The sequence below is a fragment of the Apostichopus japonicus genome, chromosome 3, assembly GCF_037975245.1.
Source record: "Apostichopus japonicus isolate 1M-3 chromosome 3, ASM3797524v1, whole genome shotgun sequence".
Classification (NCBI taxonomy): domain Eukaryota; kingdom Metazoa; phylum Echinodermata; class Holothuroidea; order Aspidochirotida; family Stichopodidae; genus Apostichopus; species Apostichopus japonicus.
In genome coordinates, this window is record NC_092563.1 from 22,997,333 (window position 1) to 23,023,617 (window position 26,285).

The following is a 26,285-nucleotide window of genomic DNA, read 5'->3' on the forward strand; positions in this document are numbered from 1 at the left end:
TGGTTAAGTTAATATTTTCCTACCCTAGCTGTATGTCGATTTTATAAAACCTTCATGAAAACAGACTTTTTTGAAAATGGATTTTGAAGCTGTCAAAAATTTAACAAATGCTTACCGTTAAATACTGGCGTCAAAAAGTACATTTCGTATATATTCCAATAAAGATCCACAAAGGATAACAATGCTAGGTAGAGCTTACTAAAGAGAAATAGAAACTGCATGTACATGGTCATTTTAAGTATCCAAGTACTATACAAAGAGACTGAGTTCACCGAATCACCCCTTTTCCCTACCACCCGAGGAAAAACAAAAATTTGTATGTGTCGCAATAAGTTTTAACCGCACAGCATAGTACCATTAATAATTTGCATGTTACACCAAAAGTTACACTCGACGTCTAGATGGCGGGGAAAATGTTACATCTTGTTCAATGTATTGAGTCGTTCCCACGGTGCAATGAACTTGGGCAAGTTGCCAAGTTCGAATGTCGATGACCTACTTATGTTCCGTGACCAATGTCAATGGGTGTGTAAAATCTCAGGTTTTCCACGTGTTATATATATATAAAAAGAAGTTTTCGTAAGCGTACTAAGCGGAGCGAATTTCGGGCGGCATGTTGATTGTGAGGAAGCACTTATGCATCAATATTTGTGAAAAATATCGTACGGTTTTTCTTCAGAAAATATTTTTGACTAGAAATTGAAAACTCAATGTATTAAGAAGTACTACTGGGTCTAAACCTTATCATTGCATTTTGGGGGAAGCCAGATCTTCAAGTGCAAAATATTGTTTTTTTTTCATTTAAGGTTATCGTAGTTTTCTTGCGAGGTGTATACGGCGTAACTTTCGAAGTAGGCTTTCTGATCATATAGCCTACCCTGTATGTCATTCTGCGTAATCTTGTTATCGAATGAGTTACGGTATTGTCTTAGTAGAGAAACATTCAGACTGTCTCCGAATATGTTCGTCATTTGGGGGGGGGGGGGAGAAGGGGGGTGGCACAACAATTCTGGTGTGGGTGGGGGCCCGTTCCCCGTGTCATCCCGTTTTACAGTGCCGTAATTTAATAACGTCGAACGTGGTCTCATTTCGTGAACAAGAAGTTTTTAACTATTTTGGTAATTAATAGCCCAAAGACTCCCAGGGTCCCTATAAACACCTGTTAGCTCATCCTGCTGCAGTGATTGGACAATAAGTACACGCGTTCCTCATTTTTCCCCAGGTAGGCCTACCTCCGTAGGCATTCTGGGAAAACAAACATTCTAGACGTCAGTAATATATAAGCTAGTCATAGCAAGATCCATGCAAGGAAGACACGTGCTGTGCTGTGTACAGGGCTAGCGCTGTTCACTATATTACCGGCGTAGTAGGTAGTTTTAGTCGCAAGGTCTTTTTAATTTTGGGGACGGGTAAAGGGAGGTGATGGTCACCCTGTTGAGGCGACTGGTAGTTATCGGTAAATATCGGTAACGTATGAGAAAATATCGGTCTGAAGATGGGAATAAGGATAGTGGAATTCCAAGCCCAAGCTTGATCAAGCCCCTCATGAGAGGTGGGGTTAGGACAGCTAAGCCCGGGTAAACGTTGATCAATGTAAATAAACTATTGCCTTGGGGTGTAAAAGATAAGATGGATTTTACCAGTTGTGGTTTCCGCCGCTTGCTAATTTCTGTATTGACATAAACTGTGTCTATTTCCATATTGGTTGTGCATGTGTACAATGGACTGATGCAGCGAGAATGAAGGAATTACGTAAGGCATTGCTGAGTAGTACACAGTGTATAGCTGCCCGTGTATATCCGCATGCATACAGTATAAAGTTTGAGTTGCTTTCTTGAAGACGTCCAGATAACCGGAAAGGCCATTATTATTATTATTATTATTATCGATATTTTCGCAAAAGTAGACAGAGTAGAGCATGTGGTCGGAAGATGAAGTATTCGCATTGCTTGGCATTTGGTGCGACGAAAAAAATATGTCGAAAACGCTCCAGTGTACTGAGACATCTTTATGTATGGGAGAGAAAAGCCTACACACCATGCAATACTAGCAAAATACACTGCAGTGGAATTTCTTGTTGGCAACTTGCCAAGAAAAGTTTTAACATCTATGTCTAGTCCAATTGTACAGTATAAAAACAGGTGCGCACATCGAGCCCAGCTCAACCATTTTGTGTTAGGGGTCAAATATTTCTTTTCGGTAAAGACTTAGTGTGCGAACAATTTTTTTCCAGAGTTGTTGGAACATTGTACGCACACAAAGTCGGCATATCTGCTAGATATAATTGATATGATTACATTTAGGTTTTCCATTTTATTTTTTTTTATTTTTGGAAACTATGAAAGATTGTTTTAACGTAACCCCCGCGAAAAGTCGTACCACTCAAAATATTGCTTTTCAGGTACGAACAATGATTTCCCTGCCCAGTGCATTGACTTTTTCAAAGGTGATAAACGTTGGCCGTATCGGGAAAGCCCCGGTAGAAAATAGCGTGTGTGTGCGCTGCTTGGATGATATATGCACCCGCGAAAATCTCACTGCATATATCTGTCGATCGCTCGTATTCTCTATTGTAATAACCTGGTTCGGACGATTTCCAAGGTTTTCCAAGCGTGCCGCTATGCCCGGAGTTAACTCGTTGAAACGCGGGTTCAAATTGCAGGGCTTATCTGCGGTTACGGTTTTAGCTCCACCTATGCTTGCTTGAAACAAGACCGTGTTCGTGGGAACGGGGTATTTGTGCATGAGTCATGAGTGACCTTTTTCAGTCGGTTATTGTGATCAACACAACGGACAGCCCTTCCGTATCAACTCGAGAACTGCTTTCTGCAGTAGAGGTTGTTGCGGGAGGGAGGGTGGGGGGGGGGGCAGTGGGGGAAGGGGTGTCAAGTCCGTAGTCCGTAGAAGCTACTTATGCATCATACAAATGACGTCATATTTACCATATTTTACACCAACGAGACCGAAAATAAAAAATATTATACAAATTATCTATGATTGGGATACATACAGGCTGAGGTCTGTTGTAAACTTTTTTTAATGCATCCATAACTGAATTCTAAGGAACTGATCAACCAGGCCTCGCGCCCATAACTCCTTATGGTTTAGACTAAAAAAATGCAATGTTTCAACTAAACAAAAGGCTGCGTCTTTCTGTAACAAAGCAACTGTCAATCACTCCCATAAACATTGCATGTCGGCCGTCCGTCCAGGGTATTTTATTTTGTGCACCTGTTGCTAGCCAGCTACATCTGATACAAGGCAAAGGAATTCCGCCTTTTGGTGTAATATGCAAATGATGTCTGGTGCAGTACTGTACTGTCTGGCGACACACATGTAAACAATCTGTGTAGAGCTAGCTGTTATTAAATAACTTTTGTGTCAATGCACTGTGAGCCTATATGGAACATTTCAAGACGTTTCTTTTTTTTCTGAGGTGGTCGGGAAGGGGGATTGTTTGGGTGTTCTAAATCTTTTGTATCCTCCTAAATATAAAAGATGGTATTTTCAACATCTAAAACTTTAATGTACATGTAGTTTCTAATTTTCGTCAGTAAGGCTTACTGAGTGAGAATAAAAATTGTCTAAAATTGCCAGTTTTACCAACATCGTTGTTCTTACGCACTTCCGTTTATCCTATGTCACGGATCTTTATTGGAATATATACGACATGTGTTTTTCAACATCATCTGCATTTTACGGTAAGCATTTTAATAATCATTGTGCTTCAAAATCCATTTGAAACACGATTTTTTGTGCTTGAAATACAAATCCAACAAAGGGCTAGGCTATTGGCGAAATTAAACTGTCAAATGTTTGAACCTAAGCACTGTAGCGACAGGTGTTATAGACAAGCAAAATACATGTTGATCTCGTTCAAAACTTAACAGAAAAAAGGACGACAAAAACCTAAACAAAAAAGCGGATGCAGACGAGGAACACGTTTTTCCACCTAGCACTGCATCAAACGCCCTTTATAAGTTTATCATTTCTTCAAAATCTTCCCAAAAGTTTAAAAATGAATTTAAGCTGAATTTTTCCTTCATGGAACACAACCTTTATGTTAGAAAAGGGGGATAAAGACCATTGAATAGTTTCCTTATTAAAACATTATATGGGAAAACACCATCGTCCTCTTTCCTTCTAGATGTATATCATTAACAGTTATCACAGCATCATGAGCTAAGTACGATGTAGGAAATGGCTGTTTCAAACATCTCACTAATTCTTTCGGCCACTTTAATCTCCATTCATCGAGCACAAAAAAAAAAATAGCATTTCCTTTTATCAACGAGTTAATGCTCTGTTGTACTTGTTTAAAAACGCTTTTATACGATCCTTATACGGGAGCGGTAGTGTAAATGTTTGCATGCTGACTGGATGAATTGACTGTTTTTAACTTCGATTTTTCTTTTTACCGGTAAATTACTTCCGTGCCCGTTTTTGAAGTGAATTGATTCACACATGAAAATACATTTTAAAAGAAGCATCGGTGGGAAAAACAAATTCCGTGTTTTTCGCTTTTCAAGATTTCATGAATTCCGCATTTTACCGCGATATTCCGCAAACACGGAAAACCACTGGCCCTCGACCAGTGAGGGCCTATGCTTTTTTTTTCATTGATTCTTTTTCGACATCTTTATTGGAACGGCTCCGAAAATTCTAATCTTTCACCTCGCCCGTTCAGAGTTAATTCTCTGCTTCATTAAGCACACATTCCTGTGGTCAAATGTACGATTTTACATGCGTTAGAATTGTGCGAAATTTTGTTGAAAAGTTCGTGTACGAACTTGTGCGAAATTGTGCGATATTACGCGATATTATTCGAAATTCTACGATCGTTGAAAATTTTTGTACGATAGTTAAGCGATCACAGTACTGTACTTACCAAAACCTCCCATCTCCTACGCTAACCTCCCATGTCCACGCTAAGCAATAATAGGTAAAAACATCAGACTACACTTACGTATGGCTGTGGAGCCTGGGGTGCCTGTGGAGGTGGATAGGCCATAGATGGATCATGCATCACAGGACCAGAGAATGCGTTACCAGGACCAGAGAATGCGTTACCAGGACCAGGGGGGCCTCCATACCCTCCGGCTCCTCCTCCTCCATAACCACCTGGAGCAGACCCTCCTCCTGGTGGTCCTCCCGGTTTGTTGTTTTTATCCGGTGTTTCAGATGGGATGGGAGCGTCATCGTCCAACTGGACGAGAAGATCCTCAATTTGTTCTCCCTGGGAAGATTAAAGGTGTTATATTTCTACATCAACTGACAGAGGCAATGAATGGAAGATGTTGATCTATATTTTTAAGAATGTTGGACTTACTGATAGTACATAAAACCCTACGGGGACTCAGTTTTCGGATGTTGTTCCACAAAAAGGAATAGAGAAACAAGCAATGAAAGTATAAAATGGCACCTGACAAACAAAGAAACACCCTCAGCAATATCAGCATTATATGACAATACCACCTTCCCAGTTTGCCATTATGGTTGAGAGTTTATTGAGCCTTTGGACAAATCTGATTACAGTTGCAGTCCATTCGACAATACTGGCCTCATCCATGAAAATTTTGTCTGGTACCCTCAAGGTTGTTACCATGGATACCAGCAGTCGATCATATAGGAATCTCTCACTCTTGAAAATTAACAGACAATAAACATCTGTTGACAAAATGAATGCAAAAATCCTAACACTGTATTTGAAGTTTGGGTTCAAGTGTCCCTGCTTCAGTTGGAGATTTAATTTTGATGCAAACATAACAGGGACGGTTTTCATTTGAATGTCCAGACTTATTAGAGGCATCCAAATTGGGATGGAACAAAACTTCACCAAAAACTGGAGAAATTTCAATGAAGCTACATAATTTTAATATATAAGGTCAATAATTAACAGAAAACTGACCGGGAATTCTGGATAATGGTAAAGAGCAAAGAAATTAATGGCGGAAACAGGAATTTGAATATGTGACGTATGGTTTACAAGCCCAGCAGTTGATGGCAAATCTCTGTATAGCCATATTTTTAGCTGGGGATGCCAATTAAAGGCCACAGTACCTTGCATATAATGTAATCAGCGATCACTCCACAGTTTCATTCGACACAACCCAGAGATCACTCCTGCTAGTTCGAATCTCGTTGTAGCCAAAAAATGTCTTTGTTCTATTCCATTTAGATTTGAAAATAAATCTGTTTAGTTAACCAAAGAACAAATTAAACCTACATTGAGCACTGCTGTGTCTGGTTCATAGGGGATGTTGTGACTCTTTGCAATCTCAATCAAGTATCTCTCGACTAAGATCTTTGGTGGAGCATCGACTTTCAGCTTATGCACCAACTGTATTGAAGGGAGAAAATCATAAATTTATATTATGTATAAAAACAAAAATATTAGGGGAAATTTCATTCTTTGGATCTTACGTGCGCCTACTATCCACTACACTGTTCAACAGATCCTTGTATTATGTAGGCAAATTAACCCAACTAAGGAGAGCATTCAACACCCTGTTTCCACAGCACCCCCCCCCCACCCTCCCCACCACACTACCACTGACCATAGTGCAATAGCTACACAGTAGTAAGATGCAAATCTTCTAAAATTTGGGATCATTTAAATGTTACTGTCTATGATTTGAAGCTCTTCTGGTTTCCTGTGCAATGGCACAACTAGTTATATCCCAAAACATGTGTTGTTTGCAGCAGTTTAATGGCTATTTGCCCACTTTGCATAGCACTTTGCAATGTGATACCCAATAAAAATGTTATAACTTAACATCAACTACCTCAGACAAAGTTAGTGTTAAACAAACATGTTGAATGTGCACACAAATACAACTTGTGCCCATGTATACAATTCAAGAATTTAACTTAATGGTAAACAGCGATGCAATTTTTCTCAAAAACCTCATTGCTAAGCAAAGTTTTGGTTATAACACAAACTCACCTTACATCTTAACATGCAGGTGGCTATATCAAACCATACTAATGTGATAAATTAACAATTAACAGATAAAGATGTCGTTGGTTACCAATACTCATTTATAATAATAATGAGCAAAAGAGACTTATTATGTATTGAACAAACAGTGTAAAATAAGTCAAACAAAAATTCATATTTACATTCATGTCCCATAGTCTATTTTCTAAGTGACTCATGCACTACATCAGAGGTCTACCCATCCACAAAAAGGAAGGGTGAAACTTGACTTACCCTGTCGTTTACAGTTCCCATCTCGTTTATGAGGGCCAACCTGCCAAATTCTTTGCCATATTTAAGAAATAACTGATCTGAGACCTAATGCAGATGAAAGAGAAGACCAAAAAAAAATGTATTACATAGTGTGAAGCTTCTTTGACTTACTAACATAATATATACATAAAAAAGGGTTTGTTTAAACCACAACTTAAAGTAAGCAAATCTATCCTACAACTAAGTTGCTACACTTTGATAAAAAAAGTCTTTAAATGTCTACAGACACCTTTGAACAACATTGTCTTCATCACTCTAATCGGCATGAGAGATCTAGAAAATAGCTGAAACTGCCATCAAAATCCATCAAAGACTGACCATTTTACAAGTACTTTTCTTATTTCTAGTTTTATTTATGAATAAACATTAGCAAGTTATGTACATTGACGACATTAAGGGAGTGCTTGCCTAATGTTCTTTTATGTTATCTCTTTGATTTCACAATCTTTTTTTCAATGACACTGACTACAGGTTTGCGGACCTAAGGCAATGTTTTGAAATATTTTATTGTCTTCTTTTAAAAGAGGAACATCATATTATGCAAACGATATATGTGGGCTTGTAATTATGGGTTAACTTATTAAGTGCTGAAAAAGGGAACTCCACGTCATAGTTTTCACATAATTAACGAATATCCTGGATTTATCAAACCTTCATGTGTGTATGTCATGGAAACAAAAAGAACCTTTCAAAAATTTCAACAGATTATGTATGAGATTATCAAACACAGCAAATAAACTAAATGTGGGGCAAATTGGCTAGGTGTCCTGTTTTGAAGGATATGTCCTACTGTAATGTACACAAATCTGAGGGCCTTAAAGATCTGCTTTATTGGCTCCAATTATAGCACGCTATAGCTAGGAAAGTTTTGTGATTACATTACACCTGCCATGGTCGTAAATCGACCACAGACTCAACAATTTGCCTGCATTGCTTCTTGAAACTATTAGGCTCTTCATGTAAACAATGAGTGGAAATATGTTCATGTCTACAGTGTAGTTAATCATACAGCATTCACACAAAGACCCTCATACAAGAAAAAATATGTGGCAGGTGTTGCAGACTAATTGGTAAAAAGAGGTCATTTTACGACCAAGCAGGTCGATTACGTAATCTCAAGAAACTTTTCCATGATAGCGTGCTATAGTTGGGGTCTATACAGCAGACCTTTAGGTGCCCTTAAACTTACAAAATGTCTTTAGAAAGTGATAGTCATCAGATTTATCTAACATAATTGAAGGTTGAAGACTGTTTTGTATTAGGGTGGTATTAACTGGAGGTTAAATTAACATTTCCACCCCAGAGACTATTTTCTGCTTTTTACATAGAACACCTGAGACTTGAAGTAGTACTACTGTAGTTTCTATTTCACATTAGGACAAACATATATCAGTCAACTTCAAAGGGATTATTCTGTGTGTGTTTTTATCCCTTCTGTTACTGTACGTTATTTGTCATTTAGCCTCTGAAGAAGATCCTGCTAGGATCGAAATGTCAGGCCAACTTACTTTCACACATTCTCTTAGGATAAGCAGTTTGCTAACAGTTTTATTTTATTTTGAACTTCAAAGGTAGTATAGAATAGAAATGGAAAGGCCTTTATCAAAACATTGGATAATTTTCCTCTATAATTTGAAGGATATTGCCACAGGTAGTGAGACTTCATGAGAATCTAATTCACAACATAAAGAGTAAGATTTGCCACCAAAACAAAAGAAATCATATGGGGAACAGCTGAAGAATTGCTCATCCTTAGATGATATCTCGGCCTAGAGGGAACAAGACCTGTCGTGTTCAATTGAGGGCTGGTCTCAGAGAACTTCTTATCACATTTGTCCTTGCAGGAGAAAGTCTACTGCAATGTAGTCCATGTGGACAATTTACTGTATTTTCTACGATTTTTTTGTTCCTAACTGAAATATGGCCAAATCTTATCCAGTCGAAGGTTGATAGTGTATAGCAAAATAATTTAAGTCCACTAATGGCAGGTCTTCTTAGAATTGGAGATGGCTCACAGTTCACATTTCAAGTAAGCAAACGAACAGTCAGAACTCAGAGTGTACAGTACTTGTTTAGGACAGACTGGTTTAATAAAGCAGTGAAGTAATTACAATAGTCGTGGAGAAAACTAGCAGTTTCATTCTTTTTTGTTTTCTTTATTTTTCACCTTAAACATATTTTCATCATAACAGATTTTGTTAACATCGTAAAAGTCATTAACAAATGTAATCATCATTGCTCAAGATTACGCAAACACTTACTACTTTGAGTTCTGGGACTTCTGTTGTCATTCTTGGTGTTACCCAGATGATGCTGGTGATTGCCTCCTGCAGACCTTCGTCGACGTGTTTCATTGATTCAATCATCCCAAACCTTGCCAGTAACATGTCACAGTAAAGTTCCACCATCTCCATGGCTTCCACCAAGTAATCTTCCCTGATGATGTGTTCTACCTACAAAACAAATAAAATAAAAAAATTCCAAACACAGCGAACAAGCCATTTTGAGAATTCTGAACTGTTGTTTGTGTTAAAATATTGAAAAGATTTTTTAAGCAGTTTGAACATTTGAAATACCATTTACCCTACTTCTCTCTGATAACTAAATGCAACATGACATACTTAGGTCTCTTAGGTAGCCTTCCTTTTCTCTGTTAGGCTCATTACATCATATTGAACTGAAATAATTATTTTATGGCATTTCTGTGCGACAAAATCAGTAGAAATATTTGATTTAAAATGTGATAAAGACTGGTGTGAAGTGCACTAAGGGTTACATTGCTTCAATAATGAAAGACAACCCACTGGTTATTTTGTATATAAAGGGAAATTTTTGGTCTGGGCTATAAACTTACCCTTATTCTTGCCCTGTCATCTTTGGCAGCTGCGATGTAGTCTGCTATTTCTTTTCTGGCTTTCTGAGCTAGTTCAGCTGAAGGTATAAAGAATTACATGCAAACAATTACTAGACTGCAGACAACCGTTAAGTTAACAAAAACGACGCACAGGAAACTTAAATGCACCAGGCCTTGGGAAAGCATAAAGAGGTAACAGTACTACAGCAGAACTACATACACAGGCCATAGACGATTTTGGGCTAGTACGAATGATTCTTAGGAAGCTTTGTTGATCCTCCATCCCTCAGATGAGTAAGTAAGATTTTCCAAAACAACAAAGCTTGTTGTCCAACAAGTTAAATACAATAATGGAAGTGTTGACAGACTGTTTTACTGTACACAGAAGTCAGAGAATAGTGAATTTTGGTTGTCCAAGACAACCGGCAACCTCCCTTTCTCCCCGTTCCTTTTCCTTCCTCTCCCCATTCAAACAAACTCTGATCTTTATTGACATCCCTAAAATGGTTCCAGTAGGAGATACTGAAAAGTCACACTTACTCTTTTTCTTTTCCATCAACTTTAATCTGTTGATGGCAAGTCGGAGATGTGTCCTCAACTTTTGGGAACGATACCCTCCAGAAAACATGTTGATATCAGTTCTTCTCTTACTGTTGAACCTGTAATGGTTAAAGATACAGTATGTGAGTTTATAGGATGATATACAGTAACTAAGCAAATAAACATTCTTTTTAAAGATCAAATGTAATGAAAATATCTTTGATTTTGGTCTGTGGATACTTTTACCCTCCATCTACTTGATTTCAGCATCTTTTTTAATAATGACATAATTTATCAAAATACCTCAGAATACAAACTTCACTGTGTAAAGTTTAGCTGTTTCCTTTGTTCCGAACAAATGCTGCAGTTTAACTTACAAACACAGAAACTATCAGTGCAGTTTAAATCACAATATTACAAAAATTTAGGGAGCATGCAAGTATGTTCAAACGTTCGACATGTTACGGAAAAAAAAGTGATATGAGATAAATGGTTACAATTTAACTCGAACAAAGTCCCTGAGGAATACACATATGTTGTTGCCTCTGAAAATCTACCCAACATTATTAATTATGAATGTTAATTTATAATTATGCACCTTCAAATATAGAGAACTATCATCAAGCAATGTTCAAGGTTGCATGTGTGACTTATGTTTGCTATCTATTTTTGTTTTCAAAAGGCCAAATTGCATCCAAGAGTGAGGCAGTCTGTGTACCTCATCTTTTTTCATTTCAACTGGTATGGTGGTGTTGTAACTTCCCATGTCCACTCACTCTGTGTACTGTGTTCTACATATGTAGCTGCTCGGATAGACAATGTCCCTGCCAAGTTCATAAACTGTCATATCGTACCCACTCAAGAACGCAACTTTAATTAAGTACTATATTTAGCCAACACAAAAACAGTTTAAATTGAAACAAGAACTTTTTGTACTCTGAAGCTCTTTCATGAATTACTGAGCGCCCTTTCACCAGAATCATCCGTTAATCTTTGATGCATGTCCACGGTAGGGACATTTTTGCCGTAAAAAACACAATATTATGTAAATTAAAGCAAGTGCTTCGTGTTTGAAATATTTCTGCACATCACATAAGTTACTTCTTATGCTGTGTTTGACTGTGGTGCATTGTTCTTTGCATTGTCTCTAATGCCATATATATAACTTCGTTTACAAGTGCAAAAGTTTCTTAGATTCATGCAAGAAATTTGTAAGCACAAAACAGGTGTCAGTGGGGGTATGTTCAGTTTAAATTGTGTCCACTTGTACAATACAGCACCTGACTAAGGAAATTTGTTTTACCGCACAGCAAAGAAAGTTGGCAATTTTGAAGTTTAGCCCACAAAGTTTGGTAGCAATAGGGTGCCCCGCACACCAGGCTCATAAAATTTTGCAAGCCCTGCATAGCCATAGGCAGTACAGCTACTATCTTATTACTAGGCCTAAGCTAGCCTAGGCCTGTGTTTCAAAGTTCAATTTCAACCAGACTCTGACTGCTTAGCCCTGCCTAAGCACGGAAATCTCACACCCACAGTGAGTTAGCACTAGAATCAGGTACTAGCCTAGATAAGTAACTTCCTTACTGTACTTATTAAGAATGAGAAATTGCTTTTACTTGTTAGACCGATAGTATGTGTTTGTATACTGTAGCCCTATATGCTACGATAGTCATAATCATTGATTGAGTTAGCTAGTACTACTGTAGTATAGTGTAGGCTTACGTTAGCCTGACAGTGATAGTGATACTAACTTTCATTATGATAAATTATAGCCTAGACTCACCCAGTCTCAAATTAGTTTATTCTTGATTTGAGTCTCGACGATGAGACTTCGTGTGCCTTTAGAAAAATGGCAATGTTCTTGTTTCTTGAGATATCAATATCAGGACCGGGATACGTGTATGGTGTGAACTTCAGGGGCGAAAGTGGTGAAATGAGTATACTGTAGCTCTGCAGTAGGCCTAATGTTATTGATATCGATAGACTTTGATTACTGATTCACAGTCACACTGTACAGGACAACTTGTAAGGTCGAAAAATAACACATGACGTCATCAATGCTTAGTAATATAGAATGCCATTGTGGACAGAATGTGCATGGGTGAGCCGGCTAACCGCTCAAATTGGTGTCAATTGGACTATGATACAGCAATAATATTCAAGAATAAAACGTTAAAAACCATTTGTAGTTTTTTTTTTTAACCATACGGCTGAAACAACTTCACACATATATACACGCACTAAAGCGGGGTTTTCACAAGCATGACCCGAGTCACAAGTGTTCCAAATTTCTAAAACGTTTAGAACCTTTCCACGTACAAAGAGTACATCCCACATCTGCTTTATTGGCTCCATTTATAAGTTTGTGATTACGTAATCGACCTGCCACGGTCGTAAATCCACCTCAAGCTCTAAGGTTAGCCTGCATAGCTTCTTAGCATCATTTACCATTAACCAACTTTGTGTAACACTGTGTTGAAAATGTTCATGTCTACAGTGTAGTTAACCATACAGTGATCACACAAAGACCGTCATACATGAAAAAATATGTGGCAGGTGTTGCAGACTAATTGGTAAAAAGAGGTCATTTTGCGACCAAGGCTAGTCGATTACGTAATTTCAAGAAACTTTTCCATGATAGCGTGCTACAGTTGGGGTCTATACAGCAGACCTTTAAGCTTGTTTAATTTGTAAGGAACTTGTAAACTTTCTTTTCAAGACGTTCTTTCGGTAAAAAACATACACTAAGACGGGCAAATTCTAAAATTATATATTGAAATATTTCAAGAACGTAGGATGCGAATAAAGTTTTTCCAAACAGCAAATTACTATATTCTACCAGGGAGTTGTTATGTTCCATAACAACTCCCTGATTCTACTAGGCGCTAGCTACGTTACTCGCTATTAGTTGTGTGGGTATATAACATGACGACCATGACAGGCGTTTAGGGGCGGGTGGGACACCCATGGATGCGCGGCACATCATGTCTATTGTCAGTTATATTTACAGGAATGTTAGTTATTATTTTCACCAAAACGGGTGGCGATCAAGTGAAATGATATGTACTACTATACTGCTTTGACCTATGGCACTAACCCCCGTAGTGCAAAATAAAATAGCACACCTGTTAATGATGAAACACAATCCCCCTGATAACAAGTACACTAGTCCATATAACGGCCAACGGCGCCTGAGGTCATTAAGTTCACTTTTTTATATCCCTCCTTGAGCCAAGCCATGTATATCTCATCTCATGTTGTCATATAGTATATACACTGTTGGATATGGAATTTACTACTGGATTGCACACCATAAAGATTGTTCTTGCAGCTCTTTCAATGACAAGTTCTTGTGTGAACAGTTACAATAGGTATCATGGAAAACGCGTTTTCGCAACAAAAATATTGTATACTAGATGGAAGATAGGAGGATACTGAATGAACATTTTATATCTCGCAAAAGTTATGGAGAGAAATGATCATAACTTGGCGACAGACATCGAGTTTTGGTGAAAACAGAGTGAATTTGTCCATTCATATTAGGGTTTTTTTTTTTTTGCGAATATTGTTTATTTTGGTCGAGTTCTGGTTACCATAAATTCCAGGAGCTGAAAGTATGAGATCGGAGCTGATAATACGATTGTAGCAGTAAAAGAATAAACATAGGTTATAGTTAAATTTATATTGGTAAAGTAAACTGCAATCCTGAAGCCATATATGATATTAATTGCACATTTGCTTCATGTACGCTGGTCAAAGAGCGTGGTCGATTATACTTAAATATTGATTTAATGATATTATACGATACACCAGTTACTGCTAAATCACTTAAGCAGACCTTGATTAAAGTCAGCTAGGATTCAATATATATACATCTACAATTTGGCGACTAGCTCAATATTCCTAGACCTGCAAGATTCCATCAGAGCAGTGAACTTTTTGCTTTCAGTTGGTTATTTAATTATTGTTTGACAACAAAAAAATCTTACATGCTTGTTGTCTTAGTCAATGTGGGATATCAAAGGAACATTCAACAGACGTAGCAAGTTCCATGAAAGCAAAAGTTTCGTTAGTTCATCAACCGTTTAGTCTTTTCGCTTGTGCATACACTGACCATACGTGGATCGCTGATAATACAGAGACTCGGATCTGAGGTAATAAGATTGCAACAGTAAAAGAAATAAAATTTTGTTTTATATTGGTAAACTGTAAAGTGAAGCTGTATATGATATGATTGCACGTTTGCTTCATGTATACGCTGGTCAAATTGCATGGTCGTATATAGTTATATAATGATTTTATGATATTATGCAATACACAAATTACTGCTAAGCTCTTAAGCAGAACTTGGTTAAAGTTTACTCGCATTCAACATATGTACAATCATCTCAACTTTGGCGATCATATATAGCTTCATATTCCTAGACCTGCAAACACCATTGGACTTTTTCGTTACAAGGTTTTCATACAACTATCGAATGACATTCTTACATGCTTGTTGTCTTAGTCTATGTGGAATATCAACGATTACAATAAACATTTATAAACAGTAAATGCTGCTGCAAGAACTGAGTTTACAAAAATGGCTAATAAGATCAACAGTGATCAGAATTACCCATTGCATACTGTACTAAAAAAGTCGTCAGCACAAATCGAACAGAAACCTCAGATATCCCCACATTTTGCCAAAATAAAGAACACAAGTTTACAGAAACTCGTTCATATACCGCGCTGCTTTATTCAATCCGAGCACTAACTTTGTTGTTGTAGCCTGTCTGTTATATCGTTTTATGTATTAGGCCCTAACTTTTGTATGTGTAGAATATTTTATACGATATCCTATCATATACCTTTTTTCTTTTCCTTTTATATTAGTTATTCTTCCTGTGAACGTATTTTATGACTCCTCTTTATAAATTATATATGATACTGGAATAAATACTGAAATCTCAGAAATCCCCACATTTTGCCAAAATAAAGAACACAAGTTTACAGAAACTCTTTGATATACCGCGCTGCTTTATTCAATCCGAGCACTAACTTTGTTTGTTGTTGTCTGTTTGTTATATCGTTTTATGTATTAACTTTTGTATGTTTAGAGGTATTTTATATGATACCTTTTAACATCTACCATTTTTTTTCTTTTCCTTTTATATTAGTTATTCTTCCTGTTAGCGTATTTTATGACTCCTCTTTATAAATTATATATGTATACTGGAATAAATAAATATATGAAGGAAGGAACAAAAGAACGTTCGAACAGACGTGTACAGCACATAACACGAAAGCAACATTTTCATTCAACCTTTTTTCAACAGTTCATCTATATCGTATATTCCTTTCGCTTACACGTACACTGATATCAACTGATCATATATACGAATGGATAATTTAGCTTTAGAATTGGAGGCTCCTACACCAAATGTGAAAGATGGAACGAACACAGAGAATCCCAGCCGACCCGCCGAAGATGATGTTGACATTGGCCGTGAGAAGAAGTTCCTTGGTCACGAAGACATTCCTGCTGAAGACAAAAGACTTACAATCTGGTTAAAAAGGTTGATCCCATCTCGAGGGATGCTGGTGGCCGTCTTCTTTACCTGTGTCAATGTGTCTATTGAACTGTCGACACCACAAGTCCATCCACATCTAGTGCTAGCATTGTATCCAAATGTCATCATGGCTCTTTCATTGATTTGCATAATTGTCACGAGAGCCAAGGTAGTGTACAATATAAAACAGTACCTTTTTCTCGTAGTCTCTGGTGGAGCTTATGCCACTGGTGCAACGTTTGTTACATTATCCATCAGCAGAATACCGGTTGGGGACGCAGTCGCCATTTTGAATTGCATGCCAATTTTTGGTGGCATTTTTGGTTGGATTCTGTTGAGGCAGTCGTTACGGTTACTCGATCTTGTCTTTACAATATTATGCATTGCAGGAGTCGTTTTGATTGCACGGCCCTCTTTCATATTTCCAGCATCTGTTCAAAATGACGAAGTAGATGCAATTGGTGTCTTATTGGCCATAGGAGCGGCTTGCTTCATTGGATTTTCCATCACTGCCGGTAGAAAGCTCCAAGAAATGAGAATAAATGCACTGTGTATATTATTTGTCAATGCTTTCTTCATATTTTTTATCAATGCTATAATATGCACGGTAATGGATGTATGGAGCGCGCCCAGTCCTTCATATTATTGGGGTTTATCTTTAGCACCTGGGTTGTTCTCATTTCTTGCTCAGATGTGTGTGTTGTTCGCTGTTAAAATGGAACGTGCTGTCATGGTTACAATCATTTTGACTTTAGGAATAGTTTTCACTTTTATCATGCAAATATTTATTATAAAGATAATTCCTCATTGGTATTCAGCGATAGGATCTTTCTGTATTTTACTGTCGTGTATTGGAATGTCTGTCCGGAAAGTAAACGAGGAAGAAGTAGAAAGTTAATCTAGAATAGTGCAGTTCTCCGGGAAACCAAATGCAGATAAAAACAGAGGCAGTTTTTCTTAGAAAACAAAGGCAGTAGAAAATTGGAACACTTCTTTCTATTTTGAAGACAAAGTCTTGTGCACAATATTTCAGTGCCCGTCGTATTCGGTTTGGGCGGAGTAACCTCAATACTTTTAGATTACGTTTTATTCGTTGTATACTTTGAAGGTATAGGCTCTTCTTCTTGAATTTATTAGTTGATAGCCCATTCAATCCTTTTTGTAACAAAAGAGGTCTTGGATCGTTTATTCGTGCAGTGGCACATTGTTTCTTCGTCGTTCTTCTTGGAGTCAGAATTACGCTTTTTGAAGCGTTTGTTAACTGACTTCGAAAGAGGATATTTCCTTTGGTTTCAATAGATTTATTAAGCATCCTCTTTACTACTTTAAATTTACATATATCATGTTACATTTTCCAATGTTAGCACTAAATTAGTTCTCCTATCAGTTTCAATATTTGATAGAAGTTTAAATGCTAATTTTCAAGAAAGGTAATCCAAACTTGTTTTTTTTTTATCATTATTATTATTATTATAACGAGTTGCATACTTCATTCATGTTATATACCTTAATTCTTATTTAAGATTTAAGTCGTATTCATTGTTTCTTGCTTCTGAGCAGACTACATTGCTTGGCTAAGAAAATACTTCTAACGTTAATTTCATTATGTAAACCCTTGGATACCATATCATATTCGCACATAATTTTATACTGTTACCTGTACTTTATATCTATATGTATGAAACGAAACATGTCAATAAAACATGTAAAACATTCTCAGCAACCTCATAAAAAGGTCTCAAATTCTCTATTGAACTATTAATTGAGTTTATAACATACGGGACATATACTCCTCAACTCTAAGTATGATATTTTTGCTGTTTATTTATCACGGGGTGCGATTAGATGTAAAGTTCTTACCGTCTTAGCTACTCAATGAACGCCCCAATAAATCTCATGAGCTCAAGTAATAAATAGTGTACAACACAAGTCAATTACCTTAATAAAGGTATGTCTCTGGTAAATCTGTACTATTGTTTATATTTGATTTTGAACGAAGAATTAAATCCTATACTTGCACTTGCGGGAACAGCTCCCTGCGAGGGACGGGGGACATGACCCTTCTACGTTCCATTTCAGTAAAGTACGAGAAGTATCATTGCAAATGACGATGCGATGTAATGCAATACTTTAGAATGCCCAATACAATTATCACGATCTGATGACTGTTCAATGCAATTTCTACCGTAAGAAAGTAAACGACAATGTCTCTAATTTAAAAAGAAATTAATTATTCCTGAAAGCAGATTTCAAGCTTCCAAACGTAATTTGAGGCTTAGACTTATTTCTATGTGATAGTATTCAAATTGCAAAAGAAACGTTAACTTGAAAAGAAAGTCCGACACTTTAGGGATTTTAGACACTAACTTTTGTTAATAATGGTAATACTTTGCACGAAACATTAAAGCGATATATGGATGCTTAAGATATAGCTGGTACCTAAACTGAAAAAGTGTTAAATGTATATCATCCGCAACGGTACTATATCGAATTTGGTGTCGCATGCATGGACTAATCTTAGTCTGAACACCATTCCCCTTTTTTAAGCAGGTTTTTTCTTACGAAGCGATATCGATAATGTATAGGTTAAAAAGGATGCATGTGAGCATTAAAGAATGAATGTCAGCAGAAAATGGCTGTATGTCACAAGATACAAGAAAATGGTACGTGTTGTTTGTACCCTTTCCTATTTTATAGATATCCAGCATGCCAAATGTCTGAAAACATGTTTTATGTCCCTTCCTTCACTTTGTAAATTTTAGCTGTTTTCTTTGAAGCTAAAACTTTTGTTTCAAACAAATGCTGCAATTTATCTAACAAACACAGCAGTTACACTGTCTATCAGAATGAGTTCAGTGGAAAACACAATATTAAGAAACATTCTAGGCCATGCAAGGTTACCATTCAATCGTTCGACATGCTACGGCACAAAAGGTGATATGATATTGTAATCAAGGGCGGCGGAAGCACTTCCAATCTGGGGGGGGGGGGCACCAACGTTGAAGGGCACTTAGCAGAAATTCGATTGGACTGATGCAGCCTGATATTTAGTACCCTTTATAACTCTTATTGTATTATCTTATTTGCGTATACACATCACTCCATCAACGCCACCACCCCCCCTCTCAAGGAAACAATGCATATTAGCACTGCAATATCTAATGTGCAAATTGGGAAACAAGGAAAAAGACAAAATGAGGTGAAATCATTATAAAGTCCAAGTCCCTGCACACGCGATCGATACATGCATGAAAGCAAATGAAATATGTCAAAATACCGAAAGAAAAATAATTTTCTATGTGTTTTTCAATGGTTAAAGTGATATTATTATGATCATTATTATTGTAACGACTTTCCCAATAATTGTAACCAATTTGGAAGGGTTATAACACGGCAAATGATTGTATGTTATTGGCATGCGATGTAATAACCAACGCATGCCTATATGATATGCACGTTGCCATGTTGAACGCGCGCGTAGCGCGCGAAAAATTTTGGTAATATTTTTCGGGCAAGTCGTTACAGCCTCCCCAATTCAAATTGGGCTCCTACGCCTGTGGTAGTAACATTTAAAAATTCCTGAAATATTTCATTCGACGTGGGTTTCGCTTTGTTAACTCTTTTTTTATTTAGAAATTTTTTGGTAGAAAAAGGGCACATTTTTAACCTGAGGAAAAGTGGGGGGGCACGTGCCCCCTGTGCCCCCCCCCCCCCGGTTCCGCCGCCCTTGATTGTAATGGTAAAAGAACATAAATAAAACAAACTCCCATATCACTATATATTTGTTGTTTTCTCTGGAAATCTACCCAACATTATCACTTATGAATGTTTAATTTTACTGTATAATTATTCTCCTTTAAATATATAGAACCATCATGAAGTAATGTTCACGGTTGCATGTGTGACTTATGTTTGCTATATATTTTTGTTTTGAAAAGCCAACTTGCGTCCAATCGTGAAGCAATCTGTGTATCTAGCCATTTTTATTTCAACTGGTGGTGTCAGGCTGTAGAATTAATATTGGGAACATTCTGTTCATATTTCAAGCGTACAGAACGGGAAAATTGAAGAGCAGGTAGTCTTTGCAGGCAAATACATTTAATTAATGTGACACAATATTTATGTAATAACAAGAAACGAATGATAATACATTCATAAGAATTAACGTGCCAATTGCTTGTAAACAAACGGAACTTTTGGTTACATTTGGGAACCCAGTTATTATACATAGATTGGCAGTAACACAAAGTTACCATTTATCCTCATAAAGATTTGTAATGCATTGTAATCATCTCACTGTAGATCACAACTTGTAGTAGAATAGCTGAACGACTGATATACTAAGTCTATGAATAATATTATTATGACCTAACATATTTTCCATCTTTCGTCACTTTTGTACAATCCCGCGACTAGCACATACGGGTTTATACAAATGTGCTATGTTTTCTAATGTCCTGGCGCATATGAGTTATCTAAATCATTACAGAGCGTCTTAGTTTAAACGGATTTTTTTCTTATTCTTACCAAAACCTCAGTTGATACAGAAGTATTACTTGAACAAATGGAAGAAATTTGAATACGTACTCTACATATCATAATAATTTTGTGATTACCTTCATCCTTTTAGTATACGTACCGTGGGTACAGTTGAACTAGATTCATGCTACCACCCCCCTCCCCTCCCCCTCCAACCCCACCCACATCCTTCACTCGTTACTTATTGGTCGAGTTCTGGTTATACCATAACCAGTAGCTGAAATAAACAACCTCGTATCTAACAAAGTTATAAGATTGCAGCAGTAAAAGAATACAAATAGTGTTCTATATTGGAAAAGCAAAAGGCTATGAAATGATTGCTAATTTTGTTCACGTACGCTGATGAAAGTGCGTGATAGTTATATAGTTATATATTGATTTTACGGCTTATACGATCTACCCGTTACTGTTAACTCTCTTAAGCATAACAAGATAAAAGTCAACTCTCATTTATCATATCTACATTCCAGATTTGCGTATAGCTTTGTATTCCCAGACCCGCATGATTTAATCAGATCAGTGGACTTTTTCGTTATAATTTTGTCATGTAACTATAGTCAGACAACAAAAAGTCAGAAATGCTTGTCGTCTCAGTCCATGTGGAATATCAACAGACGTATTTAGCAAGTTTCACGAAAGCAAAATTTCCATCAGTTCCGATAAACCGTTTTGTCTTTTCGCTTGTGTATACACTGACATTAAGTGATCGTAAGAATGGATCATCTAGCCGTAGAAATGGGGGCTCATACACCAAGTGTGAAGGATGGCACTAACACAGAGGGTCGCAGCCGACCCACCGAAGATGATATTGACATTGGTCATGAGAAGGAGCTCCCTGATCACGAAGACATTCCTGCTGAAAACAATTGTCTTTCATCATTGTCGCAAAAGTTGATCCCAACTCGAGGGATGCTGGTGGCTCTTCTAGCGGCCATCTTGGTTTCCGTCCTCGATGTTTCTCTTAAACTGTCGACATCGCAAGTCAATCCACATCTAGTGTTAGCATTGTATCCAAATGTCATCATGGCTCTTTCAATGATTTGCATAATTGTCACGAGAGCTAGGATACTGTACAATATAAAACAGTACCTTTTTCTCGTAGTCTCTGGTGGAGCTTATGCCACTGGTGCAACATTTGTTACATTATCCATCAGTAGATTACCGGTTGGAGACGCAGTCGCCATTTTGAATTGCATGCCAATTTTTGGTGGCATTTTTGGTTGGATTCTATTGAAGCAGTCGTTACGGTTACTCGATCTACTGTTTATTATATTGTGCATTGCAGGAGTCGTTTTGATTGCACGGCCGTCATTCATATTCCCAGCATCTGTTCAAAATGACGGAATAGATGCAATCGGAGTATTGTTTGCCATAGGAGCGGCTTGCTTCATTGGATTTTCCATCACTGCCGGTAGAAAGCTCCAAGAAACGGGAATAAATTCACTATGTATACTTTTTGTCAATGCTTTCTTCATGTTTTTTATCAATGCTATAATATGCACGGTAATGGATAAATGGAGTGCGCCCAGTTCTTCATATTATTGGGGTTTATCTTTAGCACCTGGGTTTTTCTCATTTTTTGCTCAGATGTGTTTGTTGTTGGCTGTTAAAATGGAACGTGCTGTCATGGTTACGACCATTTTGACTTTAGAAATACTTTTTACGTTTGTCATGCAGATATTAATCATTAACATCATACCCCATTGGTATTCAGCGATAGGATCTTTCTGTATTCTTCTGTCGTGTATCGGAATATCTACACGGAAAGTAAACGAGGAAGGAGTTGCCAGTTAATTGTTAAAGCATTTAAACCTTATCAACATCTTTAAGGAATTTAGGGTAGTAATTTAGGGTACCAAAGGTTTTGAAACCGTATCATAAAGGAAATCATCTCCGCCAGGGACCTCCTGCCCTTTTCACGTTATACACCTTGTCCCATTAGACCCGTGGTTTTCAACCTTGGGCTCGCGGGCCCATTTGGGCCCGCGAAGCCGATTTTGTGGGCTCGCGAGCATTGCCCCAGTAATGATTAAAAATTGTGGCATTTTTGGGGGCTGGTGGCGAAGGCACATGATGATGTTTCTTAGGAAGCCTCTTCGATGAAACCTTGTACAACGGGTAAAATTTACTCAACCCTAACCCTATAAGACTAGTATAAGAGAATTCGGTGACTCCCACCAACCACTGCACACTACGTATTTACCAAGGTTATGATGTGTGGAAGCCTTGCTTTGTACCATTGCCTTGTACCATTGAGGGTTGCAAGAAATCTTTGAGATAGGCTCTAATTGGGAAGTACCTGTCATCTGATCACGGAGGAACATACACAGCTCTGATTGAGTCCCCGGGTCACTTGTGTCAAGAATACACTAATAAACGCTGTGAAATTGATTTTATGATGTTGATAACTTTGCAGGGTAGGGTATGGGCTCGCGAGGACGGCTCGGAAGACGAATTGGGCTCGTGATCGAAAAAAGGTTGAAAACCAAGGCATTAGACAGTTAAATGTCACAGGGAGACGAAGGCTTATAAGTGGCAGTAGTATAAAAGCATGTGCATTATTTGAGTTTCTAGGGGCTGACTGTTGATATTTTAAATATGGGAATGTTATCTTAAAGTGCTTTCTGTATACTGTTAACCATGTCATATTAAGGATGAGGCTAAAGGTAAAAGTTCTAAGAAATAACAGATATGCTTTGAAGACGACTGTAACTGGCAGGAACAGTCCACTGTGACAACTGGGGATTCCCGTGTATATAGTATGCAAAGTATATCGCCATATATTATATAACGCCAATATATAGGTATAACGTTAATTGGCCTGTGTGACAGTATAGGTGACAGGAATATACAAAGTATATTGCTTTTCCTTCGTACTATTATAATTACGTTTACACATAAGTATCGTGTAGAGAAAATATAACTCCAACGTTGGCCAAAAAAAATGAACACTTATACGGTTGGTGAATGGGTGCCGAAGAGGACTTTTAGTAGACCCACCACAGTAACCCAATTGACGGAAGTTTGCTATCAGCTGGCCGAAAGAGATTGTCAATCACAACAACGCACTATTCTAGTTTACGTACGAAATCGGTGCGAATCTCCACAACGTGGGCGTTTATTTTAAATCTTTGCGGCCTGATAGATCATCCATCTAAAAGAAAAGTCCAGGTCAAAATTTCTTTTAGATATGTTAAACAGGAACATAATCTAAGCATTCTATAGTGAAATTTGCGTTCAATTCCTATTATATGTACCGTTTTGGAGATATCGACAGTTGAAGTTATCTGATATTCTACCAAAAATGAACTTGAAGCAAACAGGTGTGATATCATAGTTGCATACTGACAAATAATGTTTTGTTTTTACTTCATTCTTCAGTCTATTGATTTGACCTTGGATTGGATAGGGTGACTAGTTTGCCTAACTGCAGGATGTGAAGTTTATAAAATACCAATACCTATCGTACATTCACATTATGGATGCATCCATTTGCCGAGTATAAAATTAGACGTACATATTAAGGGAAAACAAAACATTATTTATCACTGTGCAACAATGACGTCACACTTGTTTGCTCCAAGTTCACCTTTGGCACGAAAGGAGGCAACTTCAGCTGTCAATATATCTCATAAACGGTACATAGGAATTGAATGCAAATTTCACCAGAATGCTTAGATTATGTTCCTCTTTAACCTATCAAAATAAATTTTGACCTGGACTATTAGGAAAAGTACGGTATCTTTTAACGCGTTTCTCGGTTTACCAGATATTTAATGGGAACTTCTTCAGTTTTTCATTCGTTTATACCATTTCCTACAAGGTCGTGATAAACATATATATTTCATTAACATTGGTGATTTGTAAACTTTGCTGAAATTTATCTAAAAAATTATAGCCGTACGTGAACCAGCAATATAATCTTAAATACAATCTTGTATCTTAACGATATAACATTTACGAATAAATAATAATACGTGGTTTAGACTTAATTAAAGACCTACTTTATAGTCTCAATGCCTCAGTATGCATCGATCATTTGACGTCTAACCATTCTGTTTCTTTGTGTAGGACCCCCTCCCCCCCCCCCCCTCGACCCTCTCTATACTGAGAACCGGCTTCAAATAGCACAGGGCAGGGCCACACTGACCCACTCCGTTTTCAAAATAATGGATCGGGCTCTGGCTATGTCCCTCCCTCATAACTCGTTTAGAACAAGAGAGATCTATGGGAGATATTGCCAGAGAATTTACGAGAAATGTCCTTTTTTTTGGCAAGTTTATTTGGGGGGCATGGAAATCATTAAGAGGGATCAAGAAATATCGTGATCGAATGGACGGTGCCCTGCGATTTATGTGTCATTGGTGCTAGTTGAATGATCAAGATGGTACGGAATAGCTAAGATATAGGGTTTTGTACAGCTATACCGTATTGGAATAATACATGTAGGCTAACACGTTATTAGTATATAACTAACATATGCTACTGATAGAACTAACATGTGTAAGACACACCTTTCAGCCACTGCAATAATTTAGTCTAGTCTAAAGGGTATCTTCAATATAAAAATTAACTGTAACTAGACTAAAATTAAGTATAAAATGTTAACCACCGACGAGAGCTTTTCAAAATCAGTTCTGTGCCATAAATAATGTTATGACAATTGTCATCCTATAAACAAAGATACAGTAGATACAACTGGATTAAGCCGTGCCCCCCCCCCCCTCAATACCTGTTCTCAGTTGAAGAGTATACCTGCATGGTTCCGTTAACATGACGGTGCCAAAATACATCAACATATATGGCAAGGTCATACGTTGTGATCATAGTGTAACCAGCGCCGTGATCTATTTCTAACAAGAGCAACGATTGGCTGTTGAAGAATTGTTGTCGGAAATGTGGGTAAATTGTTGTCGAATGCGGCTGAATTGTTGTATATATGGTGACATATATTCCTGCACTCTCATCGGTCGAATATATGTCAGCATTAAATCGAATATATGTCAGCATTAAATCGAATATACTTCAGCATTAAATCGAATATATGTCAGCATTAAATCGAATATATGTCAGCATTAAATCGAATATACTTCAGCATTAAATCGAATATATGTCAGCATTAAATCGAATATATTTCAGCATTAAATCGAATATATGCCAGCATAAAACCGATGTTATGCCCTCATTAAATCAATTTTATATCATAGAACACAGCCCCCTCGTTGGCTCGTAATTAATGTCTGCATTAAATGGAATTTATGTCAGCATTAAATCGAATATATGTCAACATAAATTCCCGAATTTGGTCCACTGTGGGCAACCATAAAAGTTTGCCGCTGAAGACGTATATCAAAACAGGACGAGAACGGAAACAAAGCACAAAACAAACGTATGTGAAAACCTTGACGGGTTGTACTTGACTCTCCTGTATTCTGTTCTTCTCTCGACATATAAATTCATCGCACAGTTGGATGCACTTATCCAGCTATTCCTTGCACGGAAATCCTACTAGTTCATTCATAAACAAAATAGTCTAACCTTCAAATGG

General features: G+C 37.4%; 3 protein-coding genes across 8 annotated transcripts in view; 2 read left to right on the forward strand and 1 right to left on the reverse strand.

The window, feature by feature from the left end:
• The window catches only part of LOC139965510 (IST1 homolog), a 35,736-nt gene extending 23,097 nt beyond the window's left edge, over positions 1–12,639 (reverse strand). For 2 of the 6 annotated variants that reach the window (XM_071967947.1, XM_071967945.1), the window contains exons 1-7: positions 12,430–12,638; positions 10,647–10,765; positions 10,107–10,183; positions 9,514–9,705; positions 7,214–7,297; positions 6,227–6,340; positions 4,967–5,236 (exon numbers count right to left, since the gene is read on the reverse strand). In XM_071967947.1, the coding sequence (XP_071824048.1) occupies positions 4,967–5,236; positions 6,227–6,340; positions 7,214–7,297; positions 9,514–9,705; positions 10,107–10,183; positions 10,647–10,734 (825 nt within the window). In that variant the 5' untranslated portion in view covers positions 10,735–10,765; positions 12,430–12,638. Of the gene's footprint in view, positions 1–4,966; positions 5,237–6,226; positions 6,341–7,213; positions 7,298–9,513; positions 9,706–10,106; positions 10,184–10,646; positions 10,766–12,429 lie in introns of all 6 variants that reach the window. The other 4 variants (XM_071967946.1, XM_071967941.1, XM_071967943.1 and 1 more) reach the window with 3 other exon arrangements.
• Positions 12,640–16,028: 3,389 nt separating this feature from the next.
• Positions 16,029–17,790, forward strand: LOC139965672 (solute carrier family 35 member G1-like). The gene is made up of 2 exons (XM_071968281.1): positions 16,029–16,713; positions 17,759–17,790. The coding sequence occupies exons 1-2, from the start codon at positions 16,029–16,031 to the stop codon at positions 17,788–17,790; spliced, it is 717 nt and encodes a 238-aa protein (XP_071824382.1).
• On the forward strand, positions 16,234–24,861 carry LOC139965512 (solute carrier family 35 member G1-like). Its single transcript, XM_071967948.1, has one exon. The coding sequence runs from the start codon at positions 21,452–21,454 to the stop codon at positions 22,529–22,531; it is 1,080 nt and encodes a 359-aa protein (XP_071824049.1). The 5' UTR covers positions 16,234–21,451; the 3' UTR covers positions 22,532–24,861.
• The last annotated feature ends 1,424 nt before the right edge of the window (positions 24,862–26,285 follow it).

Excerpts from the sequence above, each read along its gene's own strand:
- LOC139965672 (XM_071968281.1), top strand. The coding sequence starts at position 16,029 with ATGGATAATTTAGCTTTAGAATTGGAGGCTCCTACACCAAATGTGAAA. Across the intron at positions 16,714-17,758 it reads TGGATTTTCCATCACTGCCG|ACTACATTGCTTGGCTAAGA; the intron begins GTAGAAAGCTCC and ends GCTTCTGAGCAG.
- LOC139965512 (XM_071967948.1), top strand. The coding sequence starts at position 21,452 with ATGGATCATCTAGCCGTAGAAATGGGGGCTCATACACCAAGTGTGAAG.